The sequence below is a fragment of the Musa acuminata genome, chromosome BXJ3-5, assembly GCF_036884655.1.
Source record: "Musa acuminata AAA Group cultivar baxijiao chromosome BXJ3-5, Cavendish_Baxijiao_AAA, whole genome shotgun sequence".
Taxonomy (NCBI): Eukaryota; Viridiplantae; Streptophyta; class Magnoliopsida; order Zingiberales; family Musaceae; genus Musa; species Musa acuminata.
The window spans coordinates 27,653,600-27,672,500 of record NC_088353.1 but is presented as its reverse complement, the minus strand read 5'-3'; the positions used below and the strand labels follow the sequence as shown (position 1 = coordinate 27,672,500).

Here is an 18,901-nt window from a genome sequence, read left to right as displayed (position 1 = left end):
ATAGATATAGTCGATTTCCTCTTACAGTGTGCATTGAATTTTGCAGCCAAAAGAACCAGAGACATTCTCGAGCATACCTTAACTTTAAGAGGCCAGAAGATGTGGTTGAGTTTGCTGAGTTCTTTGACCAGCACATATTTGTCAATGAGAAGGGTATATATTTTGAACTCCTTAGTCTGAGTTAAGTTTTTGTTGTTTTATACTTCGTCCAGTTGTTGGTTGCAACTAACTTATCCAAGAGGCTGATAAGTTTAGACAGCATAGTAGACAATAAACTTTGTCTTTTGGTATAGTCATGTTAATTTTATGATAATAAATTATAAATTGTATTATTTTTTATGGGACTCAGTTTTTCTTTGAGAGTTCAACATCTTTCATATCTTTTTTCTGCATATGCATGTACCACATCTTGCTGATTGTTATTTATAAGCATACATATGGATTTCTGTGTTTGCATGCATGCATGCATATGGTTGCACATTTATGTCTAAGTTTCAAATATGGTTCAGAATTGAGCACAGCTAAATTTCTTGTGTTCCAATTAAGTTCTATATGAAGAATTGTCTAAAAATTTTAGTTAGTTTTTTCCATGTAAATTGTGGTATGGTCTTTATATGATGGGCTTTTTGAAATATGCTATGCCAGGTGCTCAATTTAAGGCTCTTGTCGAGTATGCACCCTCTCAGCGAGTTCCAAAGCAATGCCCAAAGAAAGATGTCCGTGAAGGGACTATATCTAAGGGTACACCTTTCATCTATTTTTATTTTTCTTATATATTGTGAACTCGACATATCAGACTCATGTCTGGTATGTGTTTTGTTTTCTAATCACTAGCATTTCTCTGGTGAATAACTAGATCCGGAATATATGGAGTTTCTCGAGCTTGTATCAAAGCCATTGGAACATCTCCCTAGTGCTGAGATTCAGCTGGAGAGGAAAGAAGCTGAAAGAGCTGGTCAGTTTAATTTTTATATTTCATCCTAGATAGTGCTATAAGAAGAACAAGCTGGGTGACATGATGGGTTCGTCACATTTAATCATAATAAGATGTCATCTCAACGATTCAAATTTTCTGTTCTGTAGGTTCTACAAAGGAAACACCCATAGTAACACCTCTAATGGATTTTGTTCGACGAAAAAGAGCTGCTAAAAATGGTCCTCAGGTATCGTGATTGATTGTGCATTTGCTACTTCTCTCGTTTTTATTTTATAAAATTTAAAATGGCTATTTTTCATAAGTATCTGACATCCAAAATTGATTAGGGAACTGCTAGAATGTGTGTTTTCACAAGTGGCCTATCCAGACTCTTGCCTGCCAACCTATGCATTACATATCTGAAATTTTTGGGTTTTCAGATGACCACCCAAACATTTGTGGGGACATCATTTAGGTGCCAATCGCTTGCTTGTTAGTTGGGTGTTTGCTTAGTTGTTACAATTAATTATTATTTGTGCGAAAGTAGTTGAATTATAATAAATTATTATATTGACATAGTATATATGAGATGGAACTTATTGTAATGCTTGTTTGTTGAGATAAATTGTTCTAATAATTTATAGAACATTCCTGCTGCTGCCTTATCCACCTGTGTGAGTTAAATCATTTAGGGTCTATTTGCATTATAGTGGAAATTGACACTTTAGTGGATCTTGGTTCAACATGAATGTTTGATTATCTGTAAGTAATCAAAGTATAGTTTGTTGAAGTCAAATTAAATAACTAATATCTCCTTTCCACTTATATATGACTTTGGAGAGTCTCCTTACATCAAATAAAAGGCATTGGAGACTTTATTTCAGGGTTTCAATCCACTTTCACTGATAGTCCACTTTGGACTTCTGGCGAGATGTGCCTTTAGTGGAAGTTAATGTCATATTGCATGTAAAATTCATTTTAAATGACAAATTTTGGCACTTGAGTTACAACAAAGACATGTGGTGTTTGGGGCCATCTTGATAATAAGGGTTGTTTGAGAAGAAATATTGGATAGTAAGCATAGAAAGATGTTAGATATGATGATCAGCAGCTACTCACTATTGACAAGAACATTGTGTCTTTAATGATGTAGAAGAATTGGACTGTTTGGTTGAGTCCTGTAAGTTAACAGTTCAAAGTGGATAATCATTTGAAGTCACTCTGGGAGATGCTGTGGAAAGAATAGTTGGCCGATAAGTGATCCAGGTGAATCAGAGGTGAATAAAGTTTTTTGAGGTGGTTCTTGCAAGGTAATTTATCTTCTGATGAAAGTCATGGGTAAACAGTTAAAATTGGAATATCTTATAAGAAAGTATGTCAAGAGATTAGTTGCAAAATGTGATTAAACAACTGAAGTTACTCTGGAGCAATCTATATGGATCAATGGAGAGAGCAGTCGAACATAAAGTGACCTAAACACATGCTAGTTGCATGAATGTCTTTGAGGTGATTCTTTCTTGGCAATTTAAAAAAGTATGTTAGGCCAATTGCAACAATAGATGTTCAGAATAATGGAAGTTCGTGCATTAACAATTGCAAATCAGATGGGTAAAAATAGCGGAACATGAAAATTTTTAAATGAATATATTTAGGAATCTTAAGCATTGGATGGTGTAATTTTGCATGCAAAGTTTAAGACAAAGATTATAGTTTACATGGACTAAGTTTTTCTTAACAGCATTTCTGATATGTCACAAATGTACAATATTCATATAGGTCTGTGGAGTTTATAGATTGAGATGAGAATATATAATAGAGAATGTGTTTTATCCTAACTTATATGGTGTAGATGTTGATGAATTACAGAAATTTTTAAGAAATAGCTATAGGTTTTTAGTCCTGGCTAGGTGAAGTTTCTTTCAAAAATTGTTTGCTGTGTGTTTCTCTCTGTTTGTGACCTGAACAATTTTAAGCATTGGATGGTGTAATTTTGCATGCAAAGTTTAAGACAAAGATTATAGTTTAGATGGACTAGATTTTTCTTAACAGCATTTCTGATATGCCACAAATGTACAATATTCATATAGGTCTGTGGAGTTTATAGATTGAGATGAGAATAAATAATAGAGAATGTGTTTTATCCTAACCTATATGGTGTAGATGTTGATGAATTACAGAAATTTTTAAGAAATAGCTATAGGTTTTTAGTCCTGGCTAGGTGAAGATTCTTTCAAAAATTGTTTGCTGTGTGTTTCTCTCTGTTTGTGACCTGAACAATTTTAGCCTTTCTTTCTGACACACATAATACTTGCAACTTGAACTTGACTCCTTTCCAGCTCATTTAAGTGATTTTTTTTCTGTTATGTCCAAAACTAAAATGTGTTGTTCAACCATTTGCTGATGCAGTGGTGCCAACTTCCGGCATATCAAAACATGATCATTTCTTGTCATTTTTGTACTCCACTCACCAATTTGGACATTCCATCTTTGAACACTCTCTTCGAGTGCTGTTTTTTTAACTATGTATTTTTTATATTCTTTGCAACTACTTAGGAAGACTTTCTAGCATAGCTTAGATGGTACATGGGCATACCATATGGTGAAGCAACTATTTTGCCATCTTGTGTCCCACATTGTGTTTTCTAGGAAAAATGTCAGGGACTTTAATGGGAGATTGTTGTACCCGCAAACACTTTACATTCTGACAAGGATTATGGTATGAGATGATATACATGTCACTGTCCATCTATAAAAGTAACCAACTTCTTGGGACATACACCTTGGTTTCAGAGAAAAGACCGCATGATATTGATCTTGGGTCATGACAAGGTCTTAATGTAACTGTGGGTAATATAACATTTATTATTTCATGGTATGAATTTTAATGTTAGTACTGTGACGCCAATAGATAGCAGAAGCTGCAGAATTATTACTTTGTTAATCATTATTATAGATGGTTATGAATAATCAGCAACATATATGTATGAATCTCCAAAATTTCAATATCCTATACAAAAAGTTTGATTGACCATAAGTTTTAGCTACTTTTCAATTGATTATGAAAGTAACTATTACTTTGCTAATCATATTTATGGATGGTTATGAATAATCAGCAACATATATGTATGAATCTCCAAAATTTCAATATCCTATACAAAAAGTTTGACCGACCATAAGTTTTAGCTACTTTTCAATTGATTATGAAAGTGGCTTTGGTACAAAGTTACACTTATTGAGTCTCTATGTAGTACTGTAAATCTTAAACTTATGGATCTTACTAGCTGGTTGATCCATGACTAAAGTTTTTGAGGTTTGATGTGCACACATGTTTCTTTTTATGTGCTCTCCTGGGCTATTAGCTTTATTTTACAGTTTATTTGTGTTGCTATTGTTGGAGATAAGCTATCATTGTTGAACATAAGCTTAGGATATTATTGCTGCAGAAATTATCTGGTGGTGGTAAAGTTAGCAGAAGAGCTTCAGGAGCTTCTGCTGGCATCTCAAGTCCTTCCAAACGAAGTTCTGAGAAGCGTAAAAGTGCAGCTTCAACTGTATGTATTTTATTATTTATCAGTTGTTTTTCAGTTTGAATTAGTTTGAGGTGCTGCAGGATCTTGGATATGAATCGGAAACTTATTTTATCTCCATGAAGATGCTTCTATATTTCATACTTGTTCAATTTGAAGACTGTTTCCATGTGCATTTGGAACTTGATTTATGTTTCTTCAAATTCGGCAAAGAATCTAAGTATCTTTTTTATTAGCTGCTTTTTGTTAGACCAGTTCTAGAAAGAAATCATCATATCTTTTTTATTTTCTGAATTTTCCTTTTCTGGTTTGAGTGAATTTGCTATCAGTGTTCATTTTCTCTTTGCCTTTTTCATTTTTTTGTTTTCAGTTCACTTACCTTGTTTTCTATTGAACATTTTGTCTTTTCATTGTGAAAAATATTGAGCATACTTGTTGTATTCCTTCATTTTTTAAGTGGCCTAGACTTCAAATCTCTGCATGCTATTGAGAAGCAGCATTTTTATAGAGAAATTGGACTTTTGAGAAATATGGGAAGTTACTCAACCACTCTTATGTTGTCTGTCAAAGGAAATTACGTAGTAAAGCTTGTTTTTCTACAGTTATGCAATTAAAGAAGCAGTAGTGTAAAAGGAATTGACTAAATTTTTAACATGTTTTCCCATTTCGGGTGCTTGATAGATGTAGCACAATGAGTTCCTATACCTTCTTTTATGAGAGCTTCATGCAAAAGACTTGCCATTGGTGTGGGATAGAGACCACTACTCTTAACCGGTGTTGCTGAAGTTAGGGGGGTCTAAATTTTTTCTCCCACCAGTTTATTGTTTGAAAAATAGTTGCCTAAATTATCTTTGATAAGACTTATGTAATGCATGAAACAAGAGTTAAAGATGTGCTTTCATCTTCCGCCATGCACCTATCCTCACAAATTACAACAAAATTCAGAATGAAGTGCCAGAATTCATTTCGTGTTCCCCAATACTCTCATTGAATAAAATAAGTTTTGAGTATAATTATGTCACTTTTGTAAGCATTTTGCCTTTTATGCCTCATTAAATTTTTTGACTGAAAATCATAGATAATTTCTTACAATTTTGGTACTGTATACATTACGCTCTCATCAAAGTTATTAAAACATATGTACACGGTAACCCCTTGAAAGCCTTAGGTGGAAGGCCTGACACATAAATGATGTTGCCTATGACTATGAAGTAATTCTTCCTTATAGAATTAATAGTTATAGTGGAATCAGATAGTTAATAATCGAAACAGAATTCCAACTTAAGGCTATTTTTAACTTTGGATTTCTTTCTACTGTGTGATTTTCAGGATCTTAAATATGCCATGTATCAAAAAAAAAAAATTACGCTATATATCATACAGTTGCCCGGGAGAGTGTCTTATCACATGCATTAGTACCAGTATATATTTGCTATATGAAGGTTGTTGTGAGTTGTGATGTGATATTTTAGTCCTTGTTTTATTGTGTCTTTCATTCTGATTTGACTTCATATTCATGTACCTTGTCTTCTGTTGGATCATCACCTTTATTTCTCAAGAATCATCCAAGTTGCTTCTGCATGTGGATCACTATCTTTAAGTAGCATCTTGAGGCATCTTCATGGACTTTACACCAGCCTTTCTTCATATTCTAAATATTCAATAATGATGCTCATGTCTTTTACCCTGTCTGCAGTATGTGATAAAGGATAGCACCAAAAAGGGGAGTGCCAAAGACAAACCAACATACATTTTAATGTCAAGGAGAGATCAGCATCTTGCTGTGGATAAATCTGTATCTGTACCTTCTGCAGTGGGAAAAGAAGCGTCAGAAGATGAATTTGGTATGTTATTTTCAATTCTCACTTCACTACGTGAACATCCCATCCTATAGGAATTTTGGTTGCCTTCTCTAGTTTCTGGTGAATATGCTGACATGCTCGATCAGTAGTTTGGGCTTGATTTATGATGCTTCAGCTAAGGCTAGTTATGCTGTCTCGGGCTGCTATTATAGGAAAATGATTACTGGTGCTGCAACTGTGCAACACAAACATAGTTCTGTCATAGCCCATCGATAGGGTCCTTCATTGTCATCTTTTCTAACCGCGGCTTCTTTCTATTGTTTTTATCAGTGATTTAAAAAGCACTAGGTGCCAAAAAGCGTCATGGTCCAAAAACGCCCGAGGCGCTAAGCACTCGCCCGTGCGAAACGAGACGCTAAAATATAAAAATATATAATATAATTAATAAATATAATTATTTAAATAAAAAATATACTATTAAATTAAGAAAATCGGGTGCAAAATCACAATGCCACATTAATAAAAAGTCTCAAAAATCAAAACAATAAAATTTTACATCAAATCTATTGAGTTGCTATGTGCACTTGTCATTTATTATGAAAACTAACAATAATTTTAAATAAATACAAATTAATAGTATTAAAATCAAAATAATATATTATTAATTTAATAAATAAAAATACTATTATTAGTATACAGCTAGCAGTAGACTGTTAATATACTGTTAACACTTAACAATATAGTGAGAAGAGTGTGAGAAGACCGAGGCTGCTGAGACAACGACAACGGTAGCAAGCGACAGCCGTAGCTAGAGTGGGAGCGGCGAGCGACGGCGGCAGTGGGAGCAGCGAGCGATAGCAGGAGTGGGAGCGGGAGCGGGAGCTACGAGCGGCGAGCGATAGTAGGAGCGGCAACAGCAGCGGCGAGCGACAATAGTAGTGGTGAGTAGCGACAGTAGCAGCGAGTAGCGACAGCAGAGAGCAGCGACAGCGGAGAAGAAATCTCGACGGCAAAATCGCGAGTGTTAGGGTTGGGGAAGTCGGGGAAATCGTGAGAGAGAGCCTGATATCGGTGATTTAGTTGGTTCGATTGAACCAACTAAAGCACCGGAGACCAACCAGACCTAAAAATCTGGCTCGATCGCCTGGTTTAACCCAGGCACTCACCCGAAGTGCCCGGCGCCTGGGCTTAGGCGAGCGCCCAGGCGGCGCCTCTTTGAAGCGCGCCACCTGGAAATGAATCGAGGCGCTCGGGCCTCGCCTCGCCTCGCCTCGTCTCGCCCGAGCGCCTAGGCGAGCTCCCGAGCGCCTATTATAATCACTGGTTTTTATAAAACTAATATTTGGATTTACATGATTTGGGAACAGATTTTTAGTTTCTTTTATGGTACCTCATATCATTCTATTAGCAAATGGTCGTATTCTCTTTCCTTATAATTTACTTCATATATAGTATTGGCAATTGCTTTTTTATATTAGTTCTTTATCTTAGTTCTTCATAGACAGACTTGAATTTGGTTGTTCTAATATTACTATATTTGGATGCTTTATAGTTTGAGATTGAGAATGTACATTGTTGCACTTGTTGTTTGTATTCGGTGTAGTTGTTTGATTTTAGTCTTGATGACTAATTTTCCAAACTTTGTGCATGATAAACCGAAAGTAGATAGATAAGCGGGCGATGAAGAGTGGAAGAGAAGTATATCATATATCACTAGTTCAAATGAAAGTGATAACACCTTGTCCATAGTTGAATCTCTGTAGCTTCTAGAAGGCACAAAGTCACAAACTATATTCTCCTTATTGGCTGCAAAAGAATCAATGGGCCCATTAACAACTGGTTTAGTTTACTTGTTGATAAATGAATTTACATTTTATACTCATGCAAGGAACTATTTAAACTATTATGAGAAATGAATATAAGTCTTGGTGATTAATTCTATGCTGTTATGGTCCATGTTCGGTGGTATAAGAATATGGCAACAAAAATAAATTAATTAGGGAGATATAAGATCATGTATATGCATCAACATATTTTTCTTGTGCGGACCACATGTATGTGGTTGCATGTGTAGGCATGTATTCTGCATTTGCATTAATGTCACATAATGGTCTGCGGTGTTTTGTCGCTTGAGGTGGCATGAGTGCATATGCCTAGAGGATAGTTTTCAAATGCAGATTTAAGACTTCTTTTTTAACCAGTAGGAAAAGTGCATGATCTACTGCAGTGATTTAAAAAACGTTAGGCGCCAAAAGGCGCTAAGGTCCAAAAACGCCCGAGGCGCTCGCCCGAGCGAAGCGAGGCGCTAAAATATAAAAATATATAATATAATTAATAAATATAATTATCTTAAAACCTAACAATAATTTCAAATAAATAAAAAATTATCAGTATTAAAATCAAAATAATATATTATTAATCTAATAAATACAAATATTATTATTAGTATACTGTTAACAGTTAACAGTATACAGTATCTTGTTAACAGTATACAATATACTGTATACTGTTAACAGTATACAGAAGGAGAAGAAGGAAGAGGAGTAAGGGGGTGCTGACTGAGAAAAGAGGAAGCGGTAGCGGGAGCGGGAGTGGGAGTGTAAGGAGGCAGCGGCAGCGGGAGTGTGAGGAGGCACCGGCAGCGGGAGCAGGAGTGTAAGGAGGCAGCGGGAGCGGCGACAGTGGCAGCAGCAGCGACAGCGGCGAGCAGCGGGAGCGACGACAGTGGCAGCGACAGCGGTGAGGAGCGGGAGCAGCTGCTGCAACGAGCAGGGTTAGGGTTGGGCAGCGATAGCTGATATCGGTTTTAGTTGGTTCGATTGAACCAACTAACCACCGGAGACCGAACCAGACCTAAAATCCTGGTTCGGTTGCTTGGTTTAACCTAGGCGCTCGCCCGAAGCGCCCAGCGCCTGGGCTCGGGCAAGCGCCCAGGCGGCGCCTCTTTGAGGCGCGTCACCTGGAAGTGAAGCGAAGCGCTCGGGCCTCCCCCGAGCGCCTAGGCGAGCGCCCGAGCGCCTTTTTAAATCACTGATCTATTGGCACATTAAAGCTACACTTTCTCTTTGTCTTTTGGTTTTTCTCCTTTTTATTATATTTCAGCCAATTTTTCTTCAGCGAAAATGTAATTTTGTTCATGAGACATTGGTAAGAAATAATGTTCTTCCTACATTTGACCTAAAATTAAGGTAGGTTTTCAACATAATGTTCTTCACTGAGTTATTATGTATATAGTTGACAGGGAGATGATTTAGGTTCTGATGAGCATATGGGTATGAATGGGGATTCAATGTTGACAAGCTATATTATTTGGATAAAGAGAAATGGTTTCAACTGTTGGTGTTTTCAAATAATCTGACAAGGAAACCTCCAAATGAGCTCATTTGTGTATTATACATAGATGTGTTTGTTTGTTGATTACTTGCTCAACTTAATAAGAGCAAGTGAGGTTACTGTAGGAGAGCTAAGAATTTCAGATGTGGTTGTGATACATGCATCAAATTTTGATTTATGCAAGAACACTGCAACTTACTTTATTTCATATGTATAATAACCAAGTAAACTCTCAAATAAATTAAAGATCATACAGTATGTTCATTCACGAACAATGACAAGATTTGAGAATGCTTTGGACTGTATTGAGGGTTTTGTTAAATGGTTTACAAAAAGAAGTTAGCAGTTCTTCTGAGAATTGACTGATAAATATGGCTTCTTGACTTACATGTATGTGCAATTGTGCTGGTCTTATGCATGCACATTAATGCTTGGTTACTACACATTTGTCCCTCTCTGTTTTATTATCTGTATTCTGGTTGTTGATTTATTTTGCATTTGTTCTTTCTTTTGCTTCCACAATAATATTGGGCTTGTGGAGTTTTAATTTATGAGCATCCTTTACTTGATCTACCACCCCCATACTATTTACCCTTATGAATTATTTGTTCTGAGTTTTTCCCTGATATGACAAAATAATATACACTGGGCTTTTTCTTAATGCTCAATATCTGGATTTGATGGAACTTTTGTAGCTTCTGGGGCTATTGAATCTGGAAAGAGCAGATTAGTACTTTTGAAAGGGAAGGAGAAAGAAGTCTCTAATGTGAGAAACTGATAAAGATGCAACTTTTTTTGTCCTTCGATCTTTATAATCATAGTAACCATTTTGAATATTCTTCATCAGGTGTCTAGAAGTTTGGTGCGACAGCCTTCAGTAAGAAATTCACCAACTCCAACATCTAGACAGAACCAGCCAAGTGGAAGAATAATTAGAGGCATACTTTCAAAGGAAGGGCATGTCGATCAGCCATATGCATCTGAATCCCATCCTGATCTGCAAACACAAATGGCAAAGGTGAAGGACAAGCGCCTTCCTCGGCCTCCCAATGCAAGCTCAAATATGAAAGACTACATTTCACATAGTTCGTCACTTGCATCTGTTTCTGACAGTGATGATAAAAAATATATAGATGATAAGGTTGCTATAAACAACAAACATCGTTCTGTATCAATTAGCGAAAGGTATGAAAAGCGAACCAGGAACAGAGATAGACCTGATCGCGGTGTATGGGCACCCCTTCGTCGTTCAGACAGATCTCAGTCTAATGATGGAGTTCGTCCATATTCTGAAGCTGCTCAGGCAACAAATTCTTTAGAAAGCATCCCCATTTTCCAACAGGCAACTGGTAAAGTCGGGGAGGTGGACATGGTTGTTCCGAATGCTTGTGTTGGACATGGCAGTAATTCACATACTACGTATGAAACATCATTAGGTCATGGAGAAAGAAAAGCTGATCTGCCTTCTGCAAATAGAAGTGAAGACATGAAGATTCACGGAGGTGGACGAGTTGATTTTTCTTCCATGGAGAATGGTGAAGCCCTGTTTCTGCACTTTGAACCAACTCAGTGTTCTTTTGCTTTTCTTTACCATATCACTGATCATTGTTTGGTGACATTTTAGGTTCCCATAGGCATGTTGGCCGCCGTGGATTAGCACGTGGCTTAAAGGAAATGGATAGCTCTTTGAATCTTTCAGAAGGAAAGAGTTCCAAGAGAGCTTCCACTGTCTACAGTACCCATGAGGTGAATAATGATGAATTTATATTTCTAGACCACTATCCTTTCACAAGATTGTACTTATTTGTCCCAAATAATTTGCAGAGACAAGTGTGGGTTCAGAAGTCAGGCTCTGCCTCATGAATTTTCTAGTGATTGGTAAGATTTTTTTTTCAAAAATTTTTAATTTTCCATTTGTTAGTTACTATTTCAGCATAAGTTGAGGTTCCACTAAATTAAAATTTAACTAAAAATTAGATAAGATTGCTCTGCAACTGTCCTGGTCGTGAGGATAGAAATAATATACTGTCCATCATCACATAATCTACAGGCATCTTTTGTCAGATAGTTCATACATTAGCACCATATTCCTATGCTGCTATCTTGATGAACACAAGATTTTCAACCTGTTATCCAAATTTTCTTGAATTTTCAGAAACTTGTCTTTTTTTATAATGCTTAAACTTTGATAACTTACTTCTTCTTAGAGGAAATATGACAAGCCGTTTGTCATCTCCTTTGAATTCTGAAAAGGAAGATAACAATTTTTTATTTGATGATTCTTGAATTGTTTAGGCTGTGAATATAACTAGGGGGCATTGAGTTATTTGAGTGTACAACTAGATGGTTGGCAGTGGATTTGTAAATTTCTTTCAAATAAATGGATGACTTTGTTATGCTATATGGAATTTCCTTCAGCAGTTACCTTATAGTATACTTGATCTTGTAAGTCCATGCAAAATTGCATTCTTATTCACTTCTAAATCGACACATTTGAGTTTTTTTTTTTGTTTAGTTGTTTTTACTTGCAAGGAATTTGATGTTATATTGACATCCAGGTAGAGCCTGTCCTATAAAAACCTTCAGTGGTGGGAACCTCATAATGCACTGGATATTTAGTGTACTGTTATATCCAAATCTTTTGAATGTAGCTATTAGTTTATAGTTTAATTTTTCCAAGTCATATGTTGTTAAATTGATTCACTTATACTAATTCTTGAAGTTCATATTTTTTGTTCTTTGGTAGGACAGTAATAATAGTCTCCCTATCTTTTTCCATAGTATCTGTTTCCAGTACTGAATGCTTGGCTCCCTTGTATTATGTCCACCTTTCTCTTGATCAACTTACTAATATTCTAACTTCAGGATATATGCAGTACTGCAGATTTGTGAAACTGTGAGAACATTTTGGCTTTGGAGCTCAGTTTATCAATTATTGATAATGTAAAGTGCGCAAACAGTAATGCGTATTTGGGTAAATGCTGCTTCAAGGATGCTATTGCCAAATTGTTCACAATGAATTCCATTCATATCTCCACTAGAACCAAGAGCTGCATGACCTAAAGTAGCTAGGAGGTAAAATAAATTTTCTTATGGGTCTGTGAGTCACAAAGAAGAAGGGGTAGTTCTAGATGATGGTGGCTGTAGTTGTTGGCCTGGAGACGGAAGCTTTGTTGTGCTCCAATTACCATCAAAGAGTTTGTGTTGGCTAAGATCTCTTTGGCATGGAGACGTAATCGTACTTCCTTCTCAAGCATGTCATGCAGAAGAACGAGGAGGCTTTTTCGAGCAACTGCTCTTGGTAGAAAATGTAAAGAATAGTTGCGAAGGCACATCAGTTCTTTCTGGCCATTGTTTATAGGTTTGAAAAATCTTATATGACAATGCTTCTGCAAGCTACTTGATTCGGTGAATTACTTATGTATTAGTAGGAAAAATCCCTATTACTGGCTACAGAGTGGAGGGTAGTGAAATTGAATGTGTGGATTGGGTACTCAGCAAAGTCTGTTTGGATGAAATTAATGTTCTTTTTTTCTTTTTTGTAGTACATGGATGAAACTAGATGTTCACTGATGCATAAAACTCAGATTTTTGTTCCTTGCTTTATGCTGTTCTGCTAAATGGACTATGTGGTTAATGCGGAAGTTTGAATGTTATATCCTAATCTGCTAAATATTCACAGAATTTATATTGTTAGGTATGTGCAGTGGGATATTTCTGAAGCTATTCTTTGACGAACAATCTCTTTGTTTTTGGATTTCAATGGCTTAAATGTAGTTGTCGAAGTGTCTGGCACAGATGATATATTAGTACGTAAAGGACTTTTGGGATCATTCTCTTGAAGGTTGGAAAAACTGGTGGGAATGGTCAAACATTTGTTTGACCACCAAATGTGGCAAGTGTAGCAACTTCTTTACAGTGATAATGTATAATTAATTCCTGTCAATGAGATGCATTAGTAGAACTACAGCAGGTTAGTGATGGGTTGCATGATGATTTGACTTTAAATCAGCTGCGTAGCTGAGATAAAAATCGCCAACAGATGGTGAGTAATCTTTGCGGACAAGCTGGTTAATGAATCTTTAGTTTATGATCATCTTCGGAATGATTTGTGGAGTGAATCTGCTGAATTGTTTTTGCCACTTTGATCTCAGTCTGCGTAATAATTTAAATATTCGAACTCAATGCTAAAATGTTTGAAGGACAAATTTTTTCCTTTCTTTTCTCTTGTCCTCCCTTCTTTTTCTTCTAGTGTTTATTGCTACTGTGATGTTCTATTTCATTTCCTCTGGAAAAAAAAAGAAAATTATAGCAATTAGCCAGATTTAGCACTTAAAAAGCTGCAGGAGAAGAGGAGCATGATTCTAATCTGCTGAACAGAGAATGAAGAATACGCAGTCGGACTGGGAAACACCATTTAATATCTGTTCTTTGTTGATGGGGTGATTGATAGGAATGAGAAAGTGTTGTTGAAGGAAGGCCTCACACAAATAAGCGTATGAGCTTGTGGAAGACATGAATGGATCAATTGGGGATTCTCTGAGAAAAGCTAGGGAGAAGCCAAAGCATGGTGGTCACGAGAAGGCCAACTGATGATGCCTTCTCTTGGGCAAGGGAGAGGAGCTGGTTGAGCAATGTAGGTTGGATAATGCTGCCCTGGCATCAAGACCGAGAACTCGACCGAATCCAAAGGTGCCACCTGTAACAACATATAGATCAGAATTAATTTTATTTACAGGTGATAAAATTTAAAAAAAAAAAAAAAAAAGGTTAAGCAGGGCTTACAGAATGAATCCATGTAAAAAACAACATCTTAATAATGTACAATGTGGGAGTGAAAGGGTGCAGAAAGGAAAGGAGGAGCTTCTTTGTAGGATTCATGTTTGCTGAAGGCTTGAAACTATAAATCAATAAATCACTGATATCATCATAAAAAAAGTTGGCATTCTTCTAGACGTGGGATTATTAAATCTTCTCTTTTCCAACTTGATAAAAAAAAAATGTGAAAAGACTCGGTTGATGTTTCTCCTAGATGCCGAATTAATTCCTCCATCATCATTTAATATTAAATTCATAGATTATCTCCAATTATCCAACATGATTAAAAAAAAAAAGGCTTCAAAAATGTGAAATATCTCACAACTATATCCTCAAAATTCTTCTGGATGTGAAACTCAATCTAAATTTAAAATCAGTTGTTCATTGATCATCTCCACCTATTTTCCAACCCCAGCAAAGCACCTCAGACATCGGAAAAATATCATTCTTCTTTTAGCTGTCATTATTCTTCTGGATGTGGGATTAAATATTCCATTTCATTTTAACTGTTCATAGAGTATTTATTATTATCTCCTGTCAGAAAATATGAAAATTCTCAGTAGTTAAGTCTAAGCTATTCCACCATTGCAAGACATTAGCAATCGACCGAACTTACATTTTGCGACTTCTTGATCTTCTCCGAATGCATCTGATCCAGTTCTCCATGAGCATTGGATTGGGGTGGTGGACTAGAGGCTCTCGATCGAAGTAAATGTTCGAAGATTGCCATGATTAGGAACATGGACACCAAGATCGCCGTTGCAAGGAAGCCGAAGGAGAGTGCACTCATGGATGAGCCGAAGTCCTTCCATGCTGCATCCCTGTCGCTTGTTCCTGATGGAGTGGAGTTGTCATGCCAAATCTTTGTCTTGTCGCCGAAGCCATTCATGGTGCTGCTCTGCAACGACCGAGGCCTTCCTTCCTTCCTTCTCCAACGTGCTCCGGTTTCAGGATTGGCTCAGCGTGGCACGAGAGACCACCATGACTAGCCTTGTGCTAACTTTAAATTCTCTGTGACCACAACAAGTTTTACGTGTTGAAGGAAAAGGAAATGACAACATCGTCTAAGAACACATAGAAACTAGAATCAGCATGACATGAGAAATAGGAAATTTATCAGCATGACAATAAATTCCTACGGTCGAAAACTCGAATGAAACAGCATTGGAGGACTCCTTTTGCTGACACAAGTTGTTTTCGTTGTAAAAAGGAAAAAGGAATTTGATATATAACTTATGATGAACAAAATATATTTCGTTGGTATGATCACGCTATGCTATCGTCTGAAGAAGAAGAGAAGGTTATGTTTTCTACCTGAATGTTGTGATAACTTTGATTGAGAATTTGTTTTAGGAGAGAAGTCAGTCAGGCAAAAACACCACAAGCTAAATTGTTCCGAGTTGGCTGCTATCTGGATCTAGATTTTCTGCTCCTCATTCTCAAATTACATCATGGAATCATCTGTTTAAGCTCGAGAGCAACATTTTAATGCAAGTTCATGCTGCTCAGAGCAGATGATAACATCAGAAATCAGCATAAAAGAAATGAATGAGTAAATTCAATTTAGTTAGATCTCTCCTCAAATCAGAGGTATCAATTCCTTAAAAGTTAAAATACAAAAAAGAAATATGATTTGAAACTAATGGATAAGAAACAAAAAAGCAAGGAAATGGAAGAAAAATAGCTAACCTTGAAACCAAGGCCACAGATGATGATCCAACACCGGAGCTTCTTGAGAAGGCCTTTGTCATGTAATCTGATGCCAGTGTCAGCTTGGCTTTGCTGTAGCTTAACTATCAAGGAAAGAATAATTGATGTTTAAGCCCAGATTGCTCTGATCTCGTTGTACATCAACTTACAAACTGTGTTAATGAAGGCCCCAAAAGCATGCCAACACTTAGGAATCTCCCGAACGCTTTTCCTGTGCCTGCCCAACTTTATGCTCTCCATTTGCTTCTTGTGTTCCTGTGATGAGTTCACCAAGCTCTAACAGTAGTCAGAAGAAAGGGTGGATTGGTCATTGCCACAAGCACAAGTGCATTACAGTCAAGTCTGATAAAGGTAAATGCACATAAAGCAAGTTTTGATCTTTATTTTTACAGATGAAAAGCTGCAAAGGAAGGTGACGAATAATCATTATGTAAACCACATTTGAGTGATGGAACCACATGAACAGATGCCATCAAGGAACTATTAGGAGGATATCAGAGAGAGAATGAAAGAACACTGAAAGCCAAGAACATGCATGGCAGGAAAAACCAAAGAAGAGGAAGGAAGAGTTGAAGTGATCCATAACCTGAGGCTTTTGTCAGAGACACACAGCTGATTTATGCAGCACATGCGGAGGCAAAGAAACACTGAAGAACTGCAAAGATCCAATTGGTACCGCAAACAAATGAAGTGCACCCACCCTTTGCTTCAAAGAGAAAGAATATGATGCAGAAGGTGGGCTCATCAAAAGAAGAGATGACTTCTTTTTCAATGTAATGACGATGTCCCGAATGAAATTAAAGCCTACAAAGATGTACAAGCTATCTTTGCCAACAGGTGGATTAAGAGTGACAAACTAATTGCATGATCTTTCTTGGTTTTATATGTTGAGATGTTGAATTTTCGGCTATCTCAGGATCTTACTTGTAAAGTACATGAACATCAATCAATATGAAGCAAAGCTTCATGCCTTAGTTAATCTAAAATAGCATGTCATTAACTGTGAATAATTCTTGAAGGTGATAGCTAGCTTGGCAGGTAATGATTGAATCTCGCATTCGTCGCTTATATGAACAATTCCCTCTCAGAATTCACTGTGTTGTTTCTGCTGAAATCAAATAATTGAATCACATGATAAAGTATTCTATTTTTCTTAAGATTATTATTTGAAGAATATCTATCATTCACTTTTTTATCATCATCAAAAAGACTGTCAACCGACACGAAGGTCCTTCATTGAACTGATACCATAATAACAAAGTATTCATTGAACTGAATACTAAACTATATTCAAGAAATAAAAGCAAGATAGGTACGAAGAATTAGAAAGAAACTTACAGATTTATCACTTGAAACTCAAAGTAGAACTTCATATGTTTTCTGACTGCTCTGTAATGAGCTGAACTAAGACTTATATAGAGAAACTAAGGTAGAGGGTCGGGTGATCATTGGTCCCCATCGACACCCTTTGTCAAAGTTTTCTATCTTGCCTTTACTAAAATAGGAGCGCCGACGCTAGACTCCAATTATGCATGGCTCCCCGGGGCTCAGTGCAAAAGGATGGTAAAGTAAAAACCAGTGGCGCAAAACAGTGACGTCGACGCTATACTCCAATTATGCACGGCTCCCCGGAGCTCAGTGCAAAAGGATGGTAAAGTAAAAACTAGTGGCGCAAAACAGTGGCACCGACGCTAGACTCCAATTATGCACGGCTCCCCGAGTTTCTAAAGACTGAAGTTATTTATCCTCTGGGTGGAATCTTTGGTTAGTGCAAGAGCTCTTTCCGGCTGTTGCTGGTGCTGCAGGACAGTTGGTAGCCAGTCTTTGTACCAATTATCCTTGCCCCCACTCCTTCTCTGATATTCCTTTGCCTTTGCTGAGTGGATGTCGTGGAAGCATTGTAATGCTTCGCAGGCTTGGCGGGCGGCTTCTCTTTGAATGGTCCTGAGCTCTCCTTCGGTTGCCTTGATTTTACAGAAGGGATTCCTCCTCGCATTTCTGATTTGAGCTCGTCCAGCTTTTGTTGATATTGTTGGACAAGGTTACTAACAGTTTGTTGTGGTATGCCGCTGCTTTCGGGTTTGGTTGTGCTTGAACCTCTTGGGTGGCTTCTAATAGCAGGAATACTTGTTCGCTTGGCCATCCTGCAATTAGAATATTTATTAGTCTGGACAAAGAGTCTGCAAGGATATTACTAGTCCCTTCAATGTGTTCGAATTTTATCTCTACGCCACTTCTTGTTATATAGTCTACGAAAGCCATCCACCGAACTCTAGAAGGTTTGTTCTGAGCAGACTTGTTAAAGAAGCTAATAATTGCCTGGCAGTCTGTCCTGATAATGACTTCCTTTTTATCCAGGAAATATATCTATAAAGATTCCAGAGTCTTCATTACCGCATGCATTTCTGTATCAATGGTGGATTTGATAGGACTGAATTTTCCACTAGCATAGGCACAGATTTTCTCAATGTTTCGAGGGTCATTTTTATATTTTTTCTATTTACAGACCCCTCCCCACCCTTCCATGCATCCGTCGGTTTCAAGGATGATGAAGCATTCTTATGGAGGAACCTCTATATCTGGGAGATTTTTAACCAAGCTTTTGATATTTTTGATCAACTTCCAATCCTGCTCGTTAAATCTTTTCTCCCTAGTTGGGCTTGTCTTGGAATAGAGTGGTCCCAAAAGTCTGCCCAAATTAGGTATATAATTTCGAGCATAATTGAGTATACCTAACCATGATCTAAGACCTCTCCTGGTGGTAAGGTCCTCCTCCTGATATTCAGTGATCCTTT

At 37.1% G+C, this 18,901-nt stretch overlaps 1 protein-coding gene and 1 non-coding gene across 5 annotated transcripts in view; one reads left to right on the top strand and one right to left on the bottom strand.

Moving 5' to 3' along the window:
* LOC135638975 (regulator of nonsense transcripts UPF3-like) overlaps window positions 1-13,184 on the top strand; it is a 14,813-nt gene extending 1,629 nt beyond the window's left edge. The window contains exons 2-12 of one of the 2 annotated variants that reach the window (XM_065152614.1): window positions 47-153; window positions 646-741; window positions 857-955; window positions 1,084-1,163; window positions 4,360-4,467; window positions 6,140-6,287; window positions 10,274-10,344; window positions 10,426-11,113; window positions 11,203-11,324; window positions 11,403-11,456; window positions 12,455-13,184. In XM_065152614.1, the coding sequence (XP_065008686.1) occupies window positions 47-153; window positions 646-741; window positions 857-955; window positions 1,084-1,163; window positions 4,360-4,467; window positions 6,140-6,287; window positions 10,274-10,344; window positions 10,426-11,113; window positions 11,203-11,324; window positions 11,403-11,441 (1,558 nt within the window). In that variant the 3' untranslated portion in view covers window positions 11,442-11,456; window positions 12,455-13,184. Of the gene's footprint in view, window positions 1-46; window positions 154-645; window positions 742-856; window positions 956-1,083; window positions 1,164-4,359; window positions 4,468-6,139; window positions 6,288-10,273; window positions 10,345-10,425; window positions 11,114-11,202; window positions 11,325-11,402; window positions 11,457-12,443 lie in introns of both variants that reach the window. The other variant, XM_065152615.1, reaches the window with a different exon arrangement.
* Window positions 13,185-13,937: 753 nt separating this feature from the next.
* LOC103985205 (uncharacterized) lies at window positions 13,938-16,817 on the bottom strand. 3 transcript variants are annotated; one of them, XR_001977994.2, is made up of 4 exons: window positions 16,693-16,817; window positions 16,086-16,361; window positions 15,013-15,407; window positions 13,938-14,277 (listed from the first exon to the last, which is right to left on the bottom strand). It is a non-coding gene; the product is annotated as an uncharacterized LOC103985205 (transcript). The 3 variants fall into 3 exon arrangements; XR_010496363.1 differs by lacking the exon at window positions 16,693-16,817 and adding an exon at window positions 15,711-15,897 and having other exon boundaries at window positions 16,086-16,674; XR_010496362.1 differs by lacking the exon at window positions 16,693-16,817 and having other exon boundaries at window positions 16,086-16,672.
* Window positions 16,818-18,901: the final 2,084 nt, after the last annotated feature.